This window comes from Pomacea canaliculata, linkage group LG7, assembly GCF_003073045.1.
Source record: "Pomacea canaliculata isolate SZHN2017 linkage group LG7, ASM307304v1, whole genome shotgun sequence".
Classification (NCBI taxonomy): domain Eukaryota; kingdom Metazoa; phylum Mollusca; class Gastropoda; order Architaenioglossa; family Ampullariidae; genus Pomacea; species Pomacea canaliculata.
The window spans coordinates 21,001,390-21,023,651 of NC_037596.1; the positions used below are offsets into that span (position 1 = coordinate 21,001,390).

At 42.9% G+C, this 22,262-nt stretch overlaps 2 protein-coding genes across 2 annotated transcripts; one reads left to right on the top strand and one right to left on the bottom strand.

Moving 5' to 3' along the window:
* Positions 1 to 749: 749 nt before the first annotated feature.
* LOC112568972 lies at positions 750 to 20,511 on the top strand. Its single transcript, XM_025246580.1, has 11 exons — positions 750 to 767; positions 1,053 to 1,207; positions 6,383 to 6,697; positions 7,244 to 7,374; positions 7,664 to 7,805; positions 14,529 to 14,771; positions 15,101 to 15,385; positions 16,849 to 17,007; positions 17,794 to 17,838; positions 19,537 to 19,692; positions 20,040 to 20,511. Exons 2-11 carry the CDS (start codon positions 1,063 to 1,065, stop codon positions 20,255 to 20,257), a joined length of 1,839 nt encoding a protein of 612 aa, XP_025102365.1. The 5' UTR covers positions 750 to 767; positions 1,053 to 1,062; the 3' UTR covers positions 20,258 to 20,511.
* On the bottom strand, positions 9,106 to 10,671 carry LOC112569027. The gene is made up of 2 exons (XM_025246674.1): positions 9,729 to 10,671; positions 9,106 to 9,561 (listed from the first exon to the last, which is right to left on the bottom strand). Exons 1-2 carry the CDS (start codon positions 9,850 to 9,852, stop codon positions 9,152 to 9,154), a joined length of 534 nt encoding a protein of 177 aa, XP_025102459.1. The 5' UTR covers positions 9,853 to 10,671; the 3' UTR covers positions 9,106 to 9,151.
* Positions 20,512 to 22,262: the final 1,751 nt, after the last annotated feature.

Genomic DNA, 22,262 nt, shown 5'->3' on the forward strand with positions numbered 1-22,262 from the left:
ATTTTTTAGCAACGTTTTTTTCATGCCGGCCTAACCATCAGTTACTGGTTCTTCTTCCTTCAGACTGTTTGTAGACGGGTCAAACACAAATGCCTTCCCCTCAATGACGAGTGTATCGAAGCGAAGAAAAGCTCTCTTGTCGTCGATGGCTTGTTTAAGAAACGGTCAAAGTTTGCGACGCAAGTCTCTCACCCTGGAACACCCAAAATGTTTTAGGCTTTCGATATGAGTAGCCTATTGCCATTATACATCGCACGAAATTATTTGGTTTGACAAAACAGTCTGTCAGAGAATCCTAATCCTGTCTTCTACCTTGGAAGTGGACGATGACTCGAGTTAGTATCACGTGACATACCCGTGTCTTTTTACATATTTTTTACCGCATCCTCCTTCCTGTTCCTTGGGTAGCATGTGTCAGTACCCAGCGACCCCATCACTTGGCACGAAGTGCACATTGAACGCGAACAATGGAAACAGATTTACTGTCATTATTCCTGAGTTACAGGTTTTTTATGATGGTGTGAGACAACAGTTATAATAGCTCGCGGTGAATAATGACAGTTGTATTTACCTAAAGCAAATATACGTCTGCGTATGTATGTGCTCATACAGTACAGCTCAGCCGACCATGTTTTAAAAATAGTTTCTTTCCCAATGTCGTGTGACCAATGTGGTGAGGTGAGGGCTCACTGTGACAAGGAAGAAGATCAAGTGTAGAGAGACACACGACTGGCAGCACAGGGCGACTACAACACACGTACGTCCATGTATGTCAGGGTGTTTGTGTGTTCGTGTGTGTGTGCGCCCCCGCATACATTCACCGTGTTAAACTTTTCTCTTAGTAGGTTTGTCAAGTTTTTTAAGCCTCATCTGTTCTTTGCTATTTTCTCACTAAACCACTGCAGTGCTAACACATGTTTCATTATGTATTTCAACAGTTGTTCTTGTTGTCAAAAATGTCAGGCGACAATTCATTCTTTTTTCTGTCATTTAGTGTTTGCAATCATAACTGATTTTGACAGCTTCAAGATGTTTATTATATGTTTGTGTAGAAGAACACACATGGGATCCAGGTGTATAAAGCTATCAATGGCTCATCACATCGCCTCTGTCCTCACAACCCTGTCAAGTTCACCTGTCACACGTCACACAGCTTTTTATCACGTGATGTTGGTTCTTCTGATACACAGCCTTCGTCAAGCTTCAGGTGAGTAAAATGTCTGACTTTACAGAGTGTTACCTGATGTGTCACCTCTTACAGCAATGAAATTCCGTAGAACTGTTACAAGGCGAGATTATAATTATATATATCGAGTGCACTTGTTTAGAAGAGCGCTTACCCCTCCACTCTGCACCTCTTCCACCCACATACGACAACGGCGGGTGACGGACACCCAAACTGTCCAGTATAAATGGCAGAAACAATCAGCCGCAGCGTTCGCCTTAGCGAGGAACGTGGCTAGTCTGTCTATATATATATAAACAAATCACTGTACACGGGGGTGAGTCTTACATGATATACACCATCATACACACAAACATGTCTATAAGGGTTGGGTATTGATTGTTCTGTTCACGCTTCCTTGTGTGTGTATGTGTGAGAAAGAGAGAGAATGTGTGTGTATGCCTATTTGTGTGTACATACATCCATATACATAAAAACATTATGCAATTACATATATGTATATATAAAGTAACCGTATCAAGGTTATTCACGGTACCTAAACTCCTCTCTTAGACCAACATCAGCCCATTATTCTTTGTTTTCCAGGAAAGAGACCGCAATAAAAATTCAATAATAAAGTTCAAGAAACATATCTCCATATATCCACTTTGTGGTTGCAAGCGCATGGCGCTTTACAATGTAACCGAGTGGTAAGGGGGGTTGTATGGTGACAACAACAGTTCAACACTCGAACCAAAAAGGCAGGAACAGTCAGCAGGTGTGCGACCCTTTATTCTCGTACAATGGTCACGGCTGCGTCAATCGCCCGAGGCGCTAGAGGTCGGAGGTGTCTCTTCTTCGTCGTGTAGCTGTGCGCGCTGTCTCCGCCGACTCTGTTCTGATCTCCTCGTCTCAGCTCTGCCCTTATATACCTCTGGGGAGGGGTAAACTTTCGCGATGCTCTGATACGGTCGGAACCATACGCCGTTTTACCCTAGCCAATCACCGCTATTTGGCATCTCCCATAGCCAATCACCGCTATTTGCCATCTCTCACCATGCCCTAGCAGATCCCGCCAAAACTAACAACAACACTGGACTACCGGCCCACTACATCCCCGCCGACTCTTTCTCCAACAGCGTCCTCGCTGATGAGCTTTAGCTAGCAAGACTAGGGCTGATATTCAAGCTCACCTAATTATGCTGGCCTCGGGGGGGGCTTCAAATATTTAAAACTCTAAAGAAGATCTGTTGCTGCCGCAAGCAACGCCTAGTCATATCAGCCGCTGGTATTATTTACCTAGTGGAGTAAAGATTTGCCTTGTAAACAAAATATCTTTACTACGCCTAACAGCTGAATCTGACTGACTGATTATTCTTTTCCCAAAATAACTGCTGCACGGGCACGAGGTGTATATAAGGGCAGGCATTCCGTCCATCTGTCTCGTATGTCATGACATTTCTTAGACGCAGCCGTGTAAAAGTGGAAAGAAATTGAACAAAAATAGCAAAATAAACAACTAGTCATCATAATAAACAACTAAAGTGTCATCTAGGGTGTCAACGATCACCGCAACTACAAAACATGTCCATGGTATTTATATTGTCATGGAATAGTGTCACACACACCACTTTTCTATGCATCTGAGTTTATGCCTGTCTCACTGGAAGCCGCTGCAATTTGCTGTGCTCTGCAGGCACTGTCACTTCTGGAACCACAGTTACTGTCATATCGGGCACCACAGGCACTGTCATATCTGGCATCACACACACTTTCATTTCTGGAACCACAGGCACTGTCACTTCTGCAACCACAGGCACTGTCACTTCTGGAACCACAGGCACTGTCACTTCTGCAACCACAGGCACTGTCACTTCTGCAACCACAGGCACTGTCACTTCTGGAACCACAGGTACTGTCATTTCTGGAACCACAGGTACTGTCATTTCTGGAACCACAGGTACTGTCAATTCTGGAACCACAGGTACTGTCACTTCTGCAACCCCAGGTACTGTCAATTCTGGAACCACAGGTACTGTCACTACTGGAACCACAGGTACAGTCATTTCTGGTACCACTATAGTTCTGGCTTGACGGGGTGGGACAGTAGTATACCAAAACGGAGTTTCTTCGTCACTGTCGTATTCCTGACAATTCTTTGTCTCCGACAGTTGACTGTCCTCTAACTGCGGAGACGGCTTCGCTGCTTTGATGTCGTTACTGCGGGCACGTGCAGGGCCGTCAACAAGGGGCCTGACTGTGTACACAACACTGTCATTCACCGGCCGGCTGGTGATATTACAGGTACTCCGGCCGCTCCGCCCATGGAATCTGTCCTGTTGCAGTTCTGCTTGGCTCTGCCGTCGTTGTGGTTGTCGCTGTTGTAGTTGCACCACTGGCTTGTCTTGAAACTTTTCTCTTGAAATCGGCCGGCGATCACTGCCTCGGCATTTCACTCCTCCGATACCACAGACGAACGTGGCTTCAACACCCTTGTATGACAGTCTGGGTTCAAATTCCACCAATTCACCCTTGCCGAGGCTGCGAAATCCTGCCTTGTGAATAACTGAATGGTGGACAAAGACGTCTTGGCCGCCATTATCAGGTGTGATGAAACCCCATCCTTTTGCCACGTTGAACCACCTGCAGAAACCTCGCCTTCTGCCCCCTCCACCATCGCTGTCATGGGGAGGTTCTGACCGCTGGCCGCCCCGCTGCCTTGTCTGCTGTCGTCGCAAATATTTATGTTTGTGATGACGATCAGCCTCGGAGGGGAAATCACTTTGTTGTGTCGTATGAAGTCGGGTGGCCGCCTCCATCTCCAGCTGTCTGACTCGTGCAGTCAGACGATGTATCTCATCCTCCCTGTCATTACACATCTCCTCTGTCTCTACACGTCGGGCCGTCTTAAGGAGATCGACAAAAGAAGACCCATGGTCGGCCAGCTGTCTGGATGTTTCACGTCGGACCTGGCTGTGTTTAAGTCCTTTCACAAAGCGTGTCGCCAGGTGTGTACTGGATATGGCGTCGCTCATCAGGCGATTTGCTTTCGCCTGTAAATTTCGCAGTGTCGCAGCATATTCGATGACCGACTCCTCACTCTGCTGTCGGCGGTTATAAAAACTGGCGATAATGTCTATAACATCTCTCCGCTCGCCGTATGCCTCTCTCAACACATCCAATATCTTTTCCGGCGTGTTTATCATGTCATGAGGGAACATCAGAACTCGTCGTCTGGCAGGTCCCTCCAGCGCGTTGAGAATATAGACACACGCGGCATTCTCAGGCATCGGGCTTAGGGCAAGACCTATCTCCACCTCTCTTTCAAACTCGTCGACACTTGGCCCTCCGGCAAACTTCTGAAGACGGACTAAATGACACGTTCGTACAGCCTCTGCTGTACTGTCGCCCTCTGCAGCCATATTTCACCTGCTGACTCTGATCCTGCTCGCAGCGCCAAATGTAACCGAGTGGTAAGGGGGGTTGTATGGTGACAACAACAGTTCAACACTCGAACCAAAAAGGCAGGAACAGTCAGCAGGTGTGCGACCCTTTATTCTCGTACAATGGTCACGGCTGCGTCAATCGCCCGAGGCGCTAGAGGTCGGAGCTGTCTCTTCTTCGTCGTGTAGCTGTGCGCGCTGTCTCTGCCGACTCTGTTCTGATCTCCTCGTCTCAGCTCTGCCCTTATATACCTCTGGGGAGGGGTAAACTTTCGCGATGCTCTGATACGGTCGGAACCATACGCCGTTTTACCCTAGCCAATCACCGCTATTTGGCATCTCCCATAGCCAATCACCGCTATTTGCCATCTCTCACCATGCCCTAGCAGATCCCGCCAAAACTAACAACAACACTGGACTACCGGCCCACTACAACAACAACAATGATAATGATTTTGAGCATGATAGGAACCATCTAAGACAAACAGCCCTATCAACAGCAAAGTAAAAGGGATACTACTCAAAAAGGGAAACGAGTGATGCTATGTGATTAGCTAGTGACCGAACACACAACTCTAACAATATCATCAAGTCTATAAAAATAACTCCTCGAATTTTACAAATTTAATATTACACAGCCAAGTTCATATTCTATCTTATATATGCCCAACAAGTGGAAAATCAGAGTTGTGCCTGCCCCTCCATTCACTTTCGCCAGATAATTTTATTGTGTCATCGGGTGGGTCATGAACCGCTGCAAACGTTTTGCTCTAGTTATCAAGCAGTGTTTTCACATTACACAACATTACTGCAAGCCTTCCTCGCTATAAACGTTGTCAGTCAACGGAACAGTTGGACCATAAAAGTAAAAAAAAAAAAAAAAAGTTTTTTTACAAGAAAACAGGTCAAACCATCAAAATAGCGCGAAAATAATTTTCAAGCATTCGTTCGATTCACATTGCAATAATAAGGCATACATGTATTAATAGTACTTAAGAAATTAATTAAAATATCCGATACACACTTTACTAAGCATACCTTGCTTTGTATGTATTACCTTTAATATCATCTTAATCTAAACTTAATAACAAAACCACATTTCGCTGAGGAAAACGAACAGACAAAAAAGGGAAACGTCTCCAGGTAGTACTCCCCATCTGTCACCTTTTACCTGTGAGGTTAAGTTGAAAGAGGAAGGTGTGTCAGATGAGAGCTGCTGTTTACCAATCAAATCCGCCACCTACCGGCCATCAAGGAGCAACACTGATTTTTGCCCCTGATTATGCTGATTGTCGGTTAAGCTGCCACACACTTCACTCTTCTATTCTTTCACTTCTCTCTCTATTTGGTTGTTAGTCTCCGCTCACGTTTTGTCTCGTTTAAAGACAGACAAGTGTACCATTTGTATATTGTGCTTGTGTACTTAAACACTTCTACTGTCTTGTTAGGTGTAATGATCTACATAATAATGAGCCAGAAATATTTGAAGACCGAGCTGCTCCAATGACGCACTGAGACATCCCATTAAAGCTAACATCTCCTACTACTGTACAATGTAATAAGCTTTTATTATAAGGTTACAAATAACATCGTATAATAGAAAGAACGAGGGAGTACGATGTTTCGAACAGAGACACAGAGAGACACACAGAGAAATATGTCAGATATTAGATTCCAAGAACTTCGAGAGCTTTAGACATATTACAATAGACACCGGTCTCTTTTATGTCTCAGTTTCAAGTTTTCTTCGTTCACTCAAGTTGTTTATTGTCAGGAATCCGAATAATCAACTGCAACAACAACAACAAGGTAGAAATATTTGAAGACTCACCTGCTCCAGTCACGTGTGGAGACATCACCAGTACAGCCGATGTTATCTGGCGACGAGGAGATGTCAACATCGGAGAGTGTAAAGCTGACGGTAGCTGCACCACAGACTTATACAACGACTACAGACTCAGCAGGTCAGCGCAGTCCACGGAGAGTCAGCTGACCCTTGTCCCTGATTACCGACGTCACGCGGGGGTCACGGTCACGTGTCAGGGCATAAGTAGTGTCCCCACAGCCTCCTGTACTCTCGTCATCAGGCGTAAGTCGATAATCCACGTGCAACTTCTTAACTTTTAATAATTTGAATTATTTAGATCGTTTACTTCAGTCTTTCTTAACATGTTCATTGATGTTAACAATATGTTTAAACATCTCTAAAAGCGGAAACTTGTCTTTAAAAACGTGACCCGCTATAGTTGTTGTTGAATTATTCCTCTGTCCCAGCTAGCGAAACAAGACTCAAACATGTTACTGTGTCAGAGTAATCTGAATTAAAGAGCCGTTATGTGCTGAGAAACATGGTGACGCAAATAAACACAACTGAAATAAACTTAATTTTCCCGACACTTTCGTCTTTGGTATTTCTGACTTTTACTCACCAAGTTATGTAGAGGGCATTTTATTTCTTTTAATTTACTTTACTGTTGTGAGTGAGATGTTATTTTAAATATAAGCTTATAAAGTTATCTGACTTGTGTCATTTTTAAGGCAGTGTACACTGCACATATGTTTCTATGTATATGCCTTTGTTTGTGTATGTGTGTATGGACATGTCTACATCGATGTCGATATATGTGTATTCCAGGTCACTCTGTGCTCAGTGAGTGTCACGTGACCACCAACCCTGTGGACTGGACTGTGTCAGGTTCATGTCGTGTACAACAAGCTTTCTCCTCTGATAACATCTACACCTGTACATGGACTAGGAACACAGGGGTAACATGGTGTTATAGAATATCTACTCTAAAACTATAACAAAAAAGATATCTGATAACCATATTAATTATTATAATGGATCATTTTAAAATGTTCAACCTTTATTTGTGCACGTGACTGCTTCTGCGAAAAAAATGCAAAACAAAAACTAATACATGGTCGTGATTTATTTTACTTGTCACCGGATACATGACATTTAGATTTTTTTTCGCAATTCGATGTAGAATAAAATGTACATGGCCCTACAACTTATGAAATTTGACAAAGCTGTTGTATAATTTATTCTAAGCAGCCGACATTTGGAGGGTTCGATGCCAGTCGTGAGCTGTGTTCGTTCACACAAGCTCTGCCACAAGCCGGGGGACGGTACACCTACAGCATTTCTGTGTCTCCTCCTGCTACTACAGCCTTTTCTCAGCAACTGACTATAGGTCTGGGATTCTGGGATTCTTCTTTATTATCATGTCTGTATGTCATGGGTTAGCTAAGGTAGCTATAGTTATACTGTCACTTGTCTATGTGGCAGGAACAGTACAGTTTGTGCTAATTAAGGAGGGATCGTGACTTACATATTACCTGGATTCGTATTGCCGTGTCTCCTCCTCTTGCTATGATAACGTTTTCTCTTGTAGTTATATTTAGTTCCCTTTGTTTTGTAATGTGAAGTACACTAACATCTTAATTTCTTATTGAGACATGAGCTACATGTAAAACCAACATTAATTTTGTCTAGTCTAACCCATTTTCTTGAAAAAAAACCCCCAAACAATAGTGACATCATCTATCTCTCTTTCTGTTTCATTTTGTCCATGCCTCTCTCTCATTGACCACACGTACATAAGCAACTACACATATATTGCGTCATGGGACTTCTCCTTCATTATCTTCACATGCTTATCAATAAATTTTCAGCTTAGAAGACAATGCGCTTGTCGTGAAAGAGTGGGATAGGGCTGTAGTGTGTGTTTGCACATCTATTTTACTCTAGATATGACGTAGTTTCTCTCTCTCTAGAATTGTGTCATAGAGAGAAATTGCGTCATTTACGCGGGTGCGGGTGGGAGCTTAAAGGCCGAAGTCGAAATGGGCGTGTTTTCAAATGGTTTCGCCCGTGCGAGGGAAGGTAGGAGTACACGGGGTCAGTACCAGCGGTCAGTCTTCCCTAATTGCTACCTGGCCCGAGGCAAAGTGGAGATCGCAAGCGATAAACCGTCTCTTCTCAGCTGAGTACTGGTGTTGGCGGTGAGAAAGCTGAAGTGAAACGGGTTGCAACTGAACATACTGTCAGGGTTAGGTTGTCCTACCAGACAAAGTGAGGCGAAACGGCTTCTATCTGAACATACTGTCTTTCCTTACATCTTTCTTACTCATAAGAGGGATAATAATATTTAATACTTTCAGTTCATTCCTCCTGATGACTGACCTAAAAGTACACCTCGGTTTGAGTGCAATGTTCGAACTTTTACAAATGGCCAACAATTCACGACTGCAACATAGTGCCCCCACGATCTTTTTCTCTTCTTATCTAACCCGACCATTGTGGAGGTCATCGGTGCTTGCGTCTTCCTGAGTCCACAAACCGAGAACTGGACGTGGATAAGACTTGTATAATCAAAAAGGGTTAGGACCAGTTTAGCACCCCTGGTTTTGTTTGTGTGTTCTCCTTTGTGAGAGAGAGGACAGGAAAGGAGACAAAGGCAAACAACCCAAATAACACAAACAAAAAGGCAATGGAATTTTTAAACTTAGTTTTTATTCCTCTCGTTTAGTTTTTTTTTTATTCCCATTGGTGACCGACATACGGCACTCCATCTGGGTTTGGGTACAGTGTCCGTACTTTTTGAACGACGCAAGTGGGCATCACTTCACGCCTGTGGCACAGCACCCATTCACCTTCTGCCAAAGCGGTTTTTCTAACTAGGTATCTCTTGTCCTTCCAGAGTCCAACAAAGTCTAGCATTTTCCAATACCTTGTGTAGATCCTATTCCGAATACCTCGATTTTGAGGACAAGCCGCCTGTCCCTTCCCGATGAACTTTACGTCGCGAGCTCCTGATGTTATACAAGGTGCTTGGAAGCAGTGTGGACATTCAGGTGCCGCACCTGGTCCGGGGGGCAAAGTTTCTCCACCCTCAATGGCCAGTACATCGCCATCCCGCGTATCCTTATTCACTGGGTATCTTCCTCCTACAGAAAAGTGTACAAAATCATGTGTATAATTGTAAAATCCATGAAATTTCATTTGTGCGCGCACTCACCGCACGCTTTATCTCTCATGCAAAGATGTATATCTGTCCATTATCTATAAAGTAGAATATATATATACAGTGGAATACAGATTTGGAATGACTTACGTTTTCTCGAAGTTTGGTGTGGGAGTCGTTCAGCATTATAGGACCAGCCATTTCTTTCAAACAGCTGACGAATTGCCCTCTCCTTTTCTTCATCTAAATCCCGCAGTATCACAGAGAAACTCATTGTGAATGAAATATAAAAAAGATTGTACTCAAACTAGCACGACGCAGACAGAATGCGAGCCTGGAAGAGTCAGATAGTCACGTGGCCGTTCACGTCATGACGGTGACGTAAGGCGGGGGTGAGGTGTAGCCACGAGGTGTTATCGTCGTAACAGACAAGCCTTAGAGCGAAACTTACGTACTTTGATTACGTAAGAGAAAGGACAATGTTACGCAACGTGAACTAGAAATGAGTGACTCAGGTTATTAGGCAATTGAATTACGTAACACACAGAGGCTGATGGGACCTACGTCATACACTAACTGTAGTGTGTGATTGGTTGTAATGGTAGGACACGTGGTATGTCTGACCAATCGAATGCATGAATGCCACGTGCCAGATGTTTCGATTTTGAGTTTGAAGGCAAACTCGAGGCTTTTTGCGATCAACTCTTGGGGAGGAACATCGAAGTGATTTCTCAGCTCAAAACTTCGCTACCTGGATTTACCAAACAGTGTGACCGGTCTACAATGGAGAAAAACCCAACGCCACTGAAGAAACGCAGTAAGAAAACTTTGGCGGACGGCACTGTTAAAACCTACGAGTATAATGCTGTAACAAAAGATATACGCTTGTTTTTTGATAATGAAGAAGCAAGAAAAATATTTAATGATAAGTTTGAACTTGGGCTAAAAAAATCGGGATGTAAGTCCCGGTCTGCTTTTGTGTCCTCTCTACTGGATAATTTCTTGAGCGGTGAAAGTCCTGAGTTTCCCTGCAGTCAAGATAGTGATAATGTACCCATGCAAGAACAAACATCATCAGCAATCCCATGTTTGTTTGTTGGTGAGCTCGACAAGGTGAAGGATATTATTGATCAAGTTCATGCACATTCAGTCTCGTGCACCTCTTCGCTCGAAGTGAATAATTCAACAATGGATGGGCATGTGCTGATCATCACTTTGGGCTGTGCCAACAGACATACTATCATCTGGAGCTCGTCGTCCCCACTAGGTGACAGTTATGTTGCAAATGAAAGAATGTACCTTGCGTACATTACGTCGGGGATCATCCCCATTCAATATAAAAAAATTTCTAATTTTGCCAATTTGGGACATGTGAACGATACATTTTTGAGGAAAAGGCTGCCACGGTTTTCTGCAGTCGTTGACGTCTTGAAGCGCCAGTCCGTCGCAGCTGCACTTGCAGCAGAACAGTCTCCTGTGACCGACGGGATCAGTGTGATGACAGATGCAAGGCACGCTTGCCGGAAAAATTCGTATCACACTGATCATGTTACTTTAGGACTGTCGACTCACAAGGTTGTAAACCTCCAACATATCACCAAAGAGGACGACGTGTGCACCCAGCGGCACGAGGCAGTGGGATGTGAGAGGATGTATGCAAGTATGAATGAGTCAGGTGTTAGAATTCAAGAACACGTTCACGATCGTAACGTGACAATAAATAAGTTAGTAAAAAATAAAGGTGTTAGAAACATCAACGAGAGGTGGCACGTCGCTAAGAGTATCAAAGCTGGGATGAAAAAACTGGCGCAAGGCAGTAAAGTCAACATCGGCAAGACGTGGCATCCTCAGCTCAGCGACAAGACAGCAGCGGTCAGAGATCATGTGTACTGGTGTATAGATCATTGCGATGGCGACCCTGTGAGACTTAGGCACTTGTTGGATGGATGTATTACACATTTCCAAAACATCCACGACAAGTGTAACCAAGCCTCACCTTGCAGGCAATCGCTCTATATACCATCTCTAATAGTGCTGACTGATCCTGCTGCTGTCAAGCTGCTGAGCGACTTTCTACACGGCCATGTTTTGTATAAACATCCTGAGGACTACGTGATGTCTAGGGACACATTTTATGTTGAAAGTTTTAATAATATATGTCTGATGTATCTGCCTAAGCGTGTTCATATTAAAAGCCCGATGCACTATGACATGCGCATGGGTCTCGCTGTTTTAGACTGGAATGAACATGTTGATAGAGACTCTACTTCCAATTACAACAAAGCAAGTGTACAGCACAGCCGGAGACAACTTGGACAACGCACTTTAAAAAAGAAAACTTATAATTTAGTAGAGGATATCTGAGAGATGTGTCGTTGAACAATACAAATTTGATTCCGAACATGAGGAAAATATGTTAATTGAAACAGACAGTAGTTCGGATGAAGATTTGGAAATGAATAATATAATTAAATAACAAATTGCAACCATCATTCATTAATGAGATAATAATTTACCATCAATGTTTGTATTTTCAAAACTGATTTGTTGTTACCACGGTACAGCTCCACACCGATAAAAGTATTGTCTATATAGACATATTCATTCCAGTCTAAAAACGGCAAGGCCACTCGTATGTTATCGCTGATTTTTATCTTGTTCACTTTACATGTTTGTTATTCTGTGATATCAATTGAAGGATGAGTAATAGTATTAAATTTTGTGCTTCCATTGTTTATACTGGTGATTTTGCTTTGTTATGTATCAATCTGTATGGCAGTGCCTCCAGCCACTGATTTTGTTTGAAAATTCAGTTGTTTTTATGTTTGTGTCACTTGCGCTGTTCATTCTTCTCTGTTTTGTATATTCTAGTTTTGTTTGTTGGTGGAGAATACATTCAGTCCTAACCCTGACAGTGTGTTCAGTTGGAAACCGTTTCACTTCAGCTTTCTAACCGCCAACACCAGTACTCAGCTCAGAAAGACATTGTACTGCTAGGTTAGAGCCTGTGACAGTAGGTTCACATAGAAGTCGTTTCGCCTCATCGCTCAGACCCTGCGGCAAGTACAATGGTCGGAGGAGGAAGAAGTTTTATTGCCAGGCGGGTCGGCGGTGTCTCTGATCTCTACCCCGCCTTTGTCCAGGTACAGTAGTAATTTGAGACAACTGGACACAAATAGCATCGCGTGTACTCCTACCTTCCCTCGCACGGGCGATACCACTGTCTTCTGTCTTGACAGAAAACTTCGGCCTTTAAGCTCGTGGTGGCTGTGAGGCGTGATTGGTTGTGGTGTGTCAGGTGGTATGACTGGCCAACAAGACGGTTACGGGACTGAAAGATCTAGAGATGCAGGCTGAGGTTTGGACTGAAAGAGAAAGATCTGGACGACAAGCTGGCTTTACGTTAAACCTCTAGGGAGAGACAGTGATCTTGATATCTTGATATCTCAAGTCTTGTTTGCAATTGTCCTTCGCTAAACTTCAGACGAAAGAACTACTGAGAGAAAAGGACATCAACCTAGAAGGTGATATAGCCACACGGCCGGCCTGTGCGTTGGAAAGAACAACTTCGTCCGACCTGACGACAAGTAACGGACAAGTGTTCCGGCCACTGGTATCGGTGCTGTGTTCATACCAAGATCGTCGGCCTGCTGGCGACTGTTCGAGGTGCGCCTTCTTCGTCCTCCTCTCGTCGCGTGCCGGTCAACAGAAGACCGAAGTCTTCGGACAATATTTCTTCTGCGGCGCGACGAGAGATTACCCATACTGCATCCGCCATTGGACAGTGCAGTGACAGTTGTGTGTGTGTGTTCTGCAAGAACTAAACTCCACACCACAAAGTGTCGAACAGCTAAGTGGCGTGCGCATGAGGAGTGTACGGGAGAGTGTGTGAGCAGTATTGTGTGAGGAATATTGTGTGAGCAGTATTGTGTGAGCAGTATTGTGTGTATGACAGATAAGGTCAGATCTGGCTCTCAGTTATCTGGACATATTACAAGTAGGGGAAATAATTAGGTAAACGGGACGGTCTAGACAACGATCGAGGGTTCATACTTTGTAATTGTGACATTTTTTGGTTTGTATGAACTTCTGGAAATAATAATTAACATCTTTTAATGCACTAAATTGCCTCGTGTTTTCCATTGGCGTTATGCGTGCTTGGGGGCTCGAGCTGATTAAAGTGGATAATTAATAAGCAACTTAGTGTGGTAGCACGCGGTAAGTGTCGACGTGGATTTGGTGGGGGTATAGACGGTGTGTTGGACTGGTGATAGAAATCGTACCCCTTACCAAATCTACGGACCCTGCCCCAGGTTTGCGACAGCGCTTTTAAAAAAATAAAAACACACTCATTGAATTTAACAAGTAGCTGAGGAGGAAACAGGTGACAAGGAAGACTGGGTTCCTTATCTGGTAGGTCAGACTCTTCTCGCGTACGACAGTCTTCTTTGGTAGGAGAGAAGAGTTATTGTCGTAATCATCTTAGACAATGCACTGGAACTGACAAGTATTTCTTCGTGTCAATGATCATCATGTTACGTAATGTTGTAGTGTGCGCATATTGTACATTTCTTGCTACCAACTCGTCATTAATTTTATCTGATTTCATGAAGAGTTGCTGACGACGAGGAAGTATAAATTCTCAGTAAAAAGGATGAGTCTCGCGTGTTTCAGCATGTGCTCAAACTCGAATTGTTTTGTTCGCAGGAGAATTTCTTACAGTGCTCTCTCACACTAAACTTGGTAACGACTACTCTCTTCATTAATGAGTTGCATCGCAGCACAGAAAAAGAAACTTCTGGAAAATACTTGTACTTTAAAAAACCGGTCTTTTTATTTTCTCGACACTGACTACAGCTAAGCTGAACAGGTAAGAATAGCATAGGAATTCAGCAGAACTGTTTATCAACAACAGGTATAGTCCTTAATTTAGTTTTATGTTTCATACAGTGGAACCCGGTGACGTAACAACCACGTGTCCACACTCGGTGGTGAGAGGAGGAGACCTGTCCTGTACATGTCAGACGACAAACACCGCCAGTCCTCCAACCACAGTGAGATGGGAGGGACGAGACAGTGAGAAGCTGGTGAAGACTAACGTACAGCGGGAGGACAACGGCACACAGTTCACGTGTCACGTGACATGGGCTGGGCGTGTCTACACCTCCATCACCTACACTCTGATAGTTGGAGGTATATAACGTATTTCTCTATATTTTCTTTATTTAACTGAACATTTAGTAACGACTGCCCCAGTAATTCTGATAGAATGAACTACTTTGACAAATGGTTATGCCCTGGCATGACACATTTTAATTTCAATTACAAAATTACACAAGAGACATTAATCTAACCTCACTACCTGTTATTAAACAATTTCTCGAGTCAGATTAATAATAAAACTCGCTTAATTTATTTTCAGACGATATAATCCATACTACGAAAATCGTTTTCTGTTATAAAGATGTTAAATATTGCTTGTGCTGTTTATCCTTTTATTCTGTTGTGTGTCATTATTTTAGATGTGGAGGGCCCCAGTGATGTCGTCATTAGCGAAACACATCATCCAGGTAACAACGGTTCAACCGTCGCGATTTTATCGTGTAACACAACAGGTGCTGTGTACCCAGGTGTGACTTTTACCTGGAGTGCAGGTGTTTGTCAAAATGAAACACACTTTGCCAGGAGCAGCACTTGCACCGCTAGTCTGGACGCCGAGGATGACGGGAAAGGTGTGACGTGCACGGCTATAAATAGCATCGACAGCCGGATATCCGTCTCGACATCCGTGACACTGCGGATAAACGGTGATATAACTGATGTCTGCCTTTATTTACCTTCAATCATGAAATAAAGCAGATTTAGTATTATCATTTTATATCTTTTGATATACATTTATGGAGGTAGCTTTAAAGTAAGACGTAAGCTTTATTAAAGCTGTTATTTGTGTCTGTTAAATCGTTGTTCATCCATCATCCATCGTTCATCTATCATCCATCAATCAATCATCAGTCATCCATCATCCAATCATCAATCTTCAGGCATCAAGCCTCAATATCAATCAACATCAATCATCAACATTAATCAATCAATCAATCAATCAATCAATCGATTATCACCCAATCATTAACCAATTATAAACAGCAATCATCGCCAATCATTATTAACGCACATCCACAAGTGGATGCAAGCTTAGAGCGCTGTGTTCACGAAACCAACAAAGTAAACATTTTTTCATACGCATTCCGCTAACATATCAAGAATGTACAGCTTTAAAGTTAAAGTTTACTTATTCTGTTACTGACCTGGTTGATAACTTTGGCCTGCCTTGTCTGACGAGAAGGTGGCCATACCAAGAAGAACGTTTTCAACCGTTAATACAGCCGGCAGCACTCATTAGCTGATTCCTTTAGATGGTACAGACTAACAGGAGGAAAGTCTTCCAACTATGACTGTACCCAGCTACTGTCACGTGATTTGGAGTGTCATGAAAAAGGTGTAGTGCCACGTCTTCCGTCTCGCCCAACATTTAGCTCCAGAGAAATGCAGTCAGACCAGTCCTCCAGCCCCATGTAGGCGAGGTACTGTGACAGGGTCTCTTCACCTTTGACACGGGTCGAGCTGAATCAGACGCAGGAACAGCGCCGGCAGGTGTCGCGACCTTTATCTTCCGAGCTTGGCTAGCAACGACACAGCTCCGTCCGTCCCCACGTCACTTGACTCTTTATGTCGTCATAGCGATGACGTAGCTCTGACCCGAGACGCTGCATCCATGTCTAGCACGTCTGTCGTCCTCTCACCTTTGACTTTACATTGCCCTGACCAATCACCGCCGGGATACCGACCGACCCTCTACAACAGTGTCATCGCTAACGTGTACAGAGATCAGAACTTGGCAAAAGCACACTGTCTGGAATATTCCCCGTGTTGACCTGATCCTCTGACAGAATCATTCCACTCACTGAGAGCTCTACCCTGCCAGACAAGCCGGACCCTGCAATACCTGTCTGTAGAAGTCTGAGACATTCTTTGTGGCTGATCTTTATAGAACTATCTGATCCATAGAGCTAGACTGGCCTTGACTGCCTGACCTAGCAAGTACTTTACAAGTTGATGTAGAAATGACAAAAGGTCTGCTTCCTTCTGTCCTAGCATCATGTATAGCAGTTGATGTTTGACTTTCACCATATCATCGTCAAGAGAAATACATAATCCTACCATCGTGTATCTAAGCAGTACTAACAGTTGATGTTTCACATTCACATCCAAGGGGCAGCAAACATCAGCGTTGTCTTGACATCCGACTCACTGTCATCAGCCTCAACTGTCGTCGGACCGGTCGTCGGAGGTGCTGTCGCTGTGATTGTAACTGCCGTCATCGCCATTTTGCTCGTTATTATCATCAGGAGAAAAAGACGCAAATTCAAGAGTTAGTAGCTTGTTGTTTTGTTTTTAAAGGTTTTTTTAAATCACGTGATGTTAAAGCATGTTTCCTGTTGTCATCTTGATGTACTTTACGTTTTACATCGACAATGGGGATATTTTTTTTTATCTTCAAAGTTAAGTGTCAAATATACTCTTTGCACAATACCACCCTGTCTTTATTCTGCAAACAGAAATACGTGTCGGATAGGATCTCTTTTTTATACAATGATGTTCTCGCTATATTAGAACTACAACGATCGGTCACAGACATGAACTGAGCTCAGTGTTCTGTTGATCATACATGTAAAAATCTTAGACTTTTTCGTTCCATATAAACAATATAACTACAAATGTTGTGCATTTCTCTTCGCTTTGATCACAACTCACGAATGTTTTGTTCATGTTTATTATGTTGGCATTTGTAAAGTGAGACTATGTATTTCAAGTGCATATCCCTGGCATATTTGTCTTTTTCAAATTTGTCAACGCTTACTACTTACCTCTGCTGTTTGTAGAACTATTTTAGTCCTGTACTTTTACCAATGAGGAGATGACTGTCATTATGTTAATGTTCAGATGGGATTAGTGACATTACGAGAGGTAAGATGGATGGGTACTGACTACAGCGAGCTCATGGTCCCTCCGGTAGTTTTATATCCGTGTTTTAATGTAAGGTTGCCCCTCATTGTTTGAGTCTGACTTGGTGTTCTCGTGTTTCTTTATTTTAGTTAAACGGTCTCTGAGCTTGATTTAAAAAAAAACTTAAACTACATTCGTTTTCTTCTGTCAAAAGCGCCAGAAAAGACAACAAAGAGCCATCCGCGCCAGGGTTCTGGTGAGTTTATCCTAAATATTATTATAATAACATTATTTAAATGCATTGTCGCGGGTCGCTTGCTGGCTCAGCCCGAACCGGGGTTCTGTCTGGAGGAGGGGGTTGATGCGTCACTGTTATCTGACGCAATTTTGTTTTATTTTTGACATTTGGCACAGTTGGAAGAGGAAAGAAAGAGAAGAGACCGGTCACCAGGGGGAAGAGCGGGGAAAAGAATATTTTGAAAACATTTAAGTGACTTTATCCATGTGTGTGTCCGCTGTAGGAAGGGAGTAGCACCTGGTAGATGTAGGTGTCCCCTTCTGTCTTCGACCCATTGTTTTTTTGTTGTTATTTTTTTGTGTGTGTTTCCTTCCTTGTTCCTTTTATTTCATTTGTTTTTTAATCTATGTTATTCACTACCAGAGATAATATAACCATCTGACGCTGTAGAAAATACAATACAAGTGACAGAAACGATGCGTAAGCTCTTTACAATACAAAACACTATCGAAAACATACAAATTTGACAAATTAAATGTACTTTTTATCCATTTGAGAGTTTAGATAACTCGTTAATTCTGTATTAGTTTGTCTTATTTACGTCTGAGATATTCACAGATGTGGACACAGATATATATATATATAGACACTTGTTATATATCGTTAGGTCATAATACCGTCAACTCTAACTTGAAATCTTGTGATGTCTAACTTTCTAGTGTCTTGTGAATCGGGTCAGCGTGCAAAAGCACTATCCCAGTAATCTGTGTGATGTTAGTCACATTTAGTTCTCAGAGAAAAGCGCTGAAATGAGGTGTTTTCAGTTTTGTTTAGTCCTTGTTACTCCTCGAGGAGCACAGGGCCGCAACAACTCGCCAGTGGACCCGGTATAGGGCAGCTCCTCAGTTGGGCCCATATGGCTCCCACGTCCTTTGTCTTGCTCTCTACTGGTCTCTCTACAAGTCTGTTTTGGCCTCCCAACTCTCCTCTTCCACTGTGGGTTCCAGTCAAGTTCCTGCCTGGCAATGGAATCAGCTGGTTTGTGCAGGGTGTGTCCTGTCCAGCACCATTTGCACTTATTGGTGTCTTGACTAGTGGCTTTCTGGTTGGTTCTTTTCTTTTCTTTTGCTGTTTGAGATCTTTTCAGACCATCTTATTCCCAGGATATGGCGTAGACATCGGTTGGTAAAGGTCTGGAGCTTGTTGTTGATGGTGTTTGTCACTCTCCGGGTTTCACAACAAAACAGTAGGACTGCTTTCCCATTGCCGCTAAAGATGCGGGTCTTACTGCTGACAGATATTCTTGGGAGTTCCAGATGGGGGCGTAGGCTGTTGAAAGTATGCCTGGCCTTGTTGATGCCGCTTTTGATGTCATCCACTCCATCGTCTTTGTTGACAATGCTCCCCACATGCGTGAAGGGTCTGTTTCCAGAATAAAAAAAGACAAGCTTGAAAACCAGTTTGGAATAAGCTTGGGGGGAAGTTTTCCCATCCCCTTTAACAGTCAGCATCAAAGACTGGCGGGCGTTCTCTCGTTACTCGACAATCCATTGTTCGTATAGCATCTCTGTAATATGTACTTTTTATTGTCTATTTGCTGATAAACTGTTGTCATACATGTCAGTGGTTAGGTTGTCCAAATTGGATGGCAGTCCATGATATTAATCAAAAATGTTCCCCAATATTTTGTTCAATGTCTGTGTTTTGTTTTTACAGTTTTCACAGACGTTCACACGGATGACAGTCACCCTGCTAACGACCACAGCTACACCAACCTCTGTATCACAGAAGTCAGCCCCACTGCACAGCCTCAAGGTGTGGGTGAAGGAAAAGATCAGACAGACATGTATGAGAACACACAGACACTGCCAGGTAAGACAACAGTTGAGAGTTTAACACCAAGTACAAAGAGAAGAGCTGTGTAAAGAAGAAGTAAAAATAGGGTACATTGTACACGTGTCAAAGCAGGTGTATGTACAGATACACACACGCGTTCTGTGTCTCACATATACGTATAGAAATAGGCACACAAACACACACACAAACACACACACACACACACGCAAACACACTCAAAATCTCTCATTTTCAATGACTTTATTTCAGCAGCGCTGACATTATTTTGAGTGTTCTCGTCTGAAATTAAATACTTGTCAAAACACCACCAATCACTGGAATCAACAAAGCATTTGAATTTCATGTCACTTGTACTTCCCCAGACCGGACATACGACACAACCTGCAGGCCGTGTGAAGAACACAAATACTCTGACCTCAAGGGGATTACGAAGGTTCACAGTAAGGTCAAGGTTACAGCCCGAGGTGAGCAAATAAATGTGAAGAAACAAGTGTGCAGCATGGATGTATCTGTCCTTTCCATAAAAGAAACACAAATAATGCTTCTTTGTAATACTATGAAAAGACGAAGTTATAGATAAGTGATTTCAAAGAAGCACAACTACATAAAAAGTGCAACAATCTTACAAACCATCTTCTGATTTTTCTAATTTTTTGTGCTATTTTTCAGACCCACGTGACACCGAGGGAAGGGAGAAAGACGTGTACCATAATGTTTAGTAATGCAACGACCTTCCAGCATAAACAAAAATGTACTCAACAGATTGTTTTCGTGTTTGTATATTTTTTCCTTTTTCTTTTATATACTGAACATAAAAACTGTGTTTAAAGTGAATATTTTTGAATTTTCTTGAAGTCAATAGGGAAAAGCAATGTCAGTGAACGTAGATGTTACTAACTAGCCAGACTGTGACTGTCATCACTTGTAACTAGCCATGTAGACCCCGTGGACACTAAAAACTAAAACAGAATACATCACACTCTGCAAGACCAGAAGACATGTCCCAATGTTACTGCAGTAACATCAGAGTTAACAGGCACCAAACTGCGGGCTTGAGACATGGCACCATGCAAGATTAGCAGACACAACATGAAACACTCAGCAGTCTTATCAAACATGGCATTAATCTTCACACACATGAAAACAGTCATAGAAGACACAATACATAACAATGTTACCAGACTTCACACTCAGAAGTCTTACCAGACAGTATACTTGGCAATGTTAGCAGACATTACACTGAGTATCAAAATAAATCCTGTCCATACCTCGAGCCTCAAAAACTGGTCCCTTGACCACCGAGCTTCTCATTTCCTCAGCACATGGCAGTGTGCATGTACTTGTTTGTGTTGTGTGTGATTATTTGTGTTTGCACACGCTTACACTTCTATGTTTGTGTGTTTGTGTGTTTGTGACTGAGAGACTTTCGCAGGTATTTTTTAAAGTTCCATTTTTCTCACGTTTTAAATATTTTATATTTTTCAAGTTACAAGTTATAAAAAATATTCTGAAGCATGACAGCGCTGACACTGAATTCGATTCTGTATCAAGTTCACTAATTTACAGAGACCTGACAGGAAAATGAGCTCAAGTGGATTATAAACAGATGAGATGTGATGCCAGACATCCGGCTTGCAGAGAGCAGACACATCATTAGCATCTTGTGTTACAGACAGTGTTAATACTGTCACGGGTTACGAGAAACTATGTGACTGGCTAGAGCCGTTGTTGTTCAAGTATGGTCCCGATCTTCAACCTCCTTTTTTGAAATAAAATAATGAAAGAGAAACCTTTCCTCCTGCGCCCCCTAAGAACAACCCCCCTACATCCTAACTTCCCCTGACCCCCTTCCCCTGTTTCTAAGATATGGAGGTGTACCTGCCGTCAGATCGTCTTTGTAAAAAAAAAAACCAACTACCACAGCCGTTTATCTAACAGTTATTCTTGATTCTATAACACGTCCAAAAGACAATTTCTATGATGATAAATATGGCAATTATAATAATGATGCAAAGGATTAGGAGGAGAAGATGGATGATGATGAGGAAAATATATTTTTCGATGTCACATGAAGAGTGACGTCACCCAGATAGATGTAACTTTTGTTTATAAACATTATGGGTTTACCGACTGTAGTTTTGATAGAATAAGACAGCGGTTCTCAACCTGTGGGGCGCGACCCCCTGGGGGGTCGCGACGTGCCTACAAGGGGGTCGCGAAGGTGGTCATTTTTTTTTTAAGTTTCTTATACCGGTATTAGTGAAATTAGTTTACATTGTGTAACCGAGTGGTGAGGGCAATCAAACTCCAAATCTCTTCTCCCTATTCAAGTACACTGTCTCGGCATGCAGTGACTTCTCACTTCCAAAACTCAAAACACAATCCCCCTCTAAACAATTAAGCCTCCAATCTCCCTCCTCTCTCCTTTTGCCCTCTCTCTCCCCCAATCTCTCATCGCGGACTCCCCTCTCCCTCTCCAGCAATGAAAGTTCTTCTGCCATTTTCAACTTCGTATATGTGTGAGCAAGGATTTTCAGCATTGTCAGCACTGAAGTCTCAATACAGAAATCGTGTGGACGCAGAGG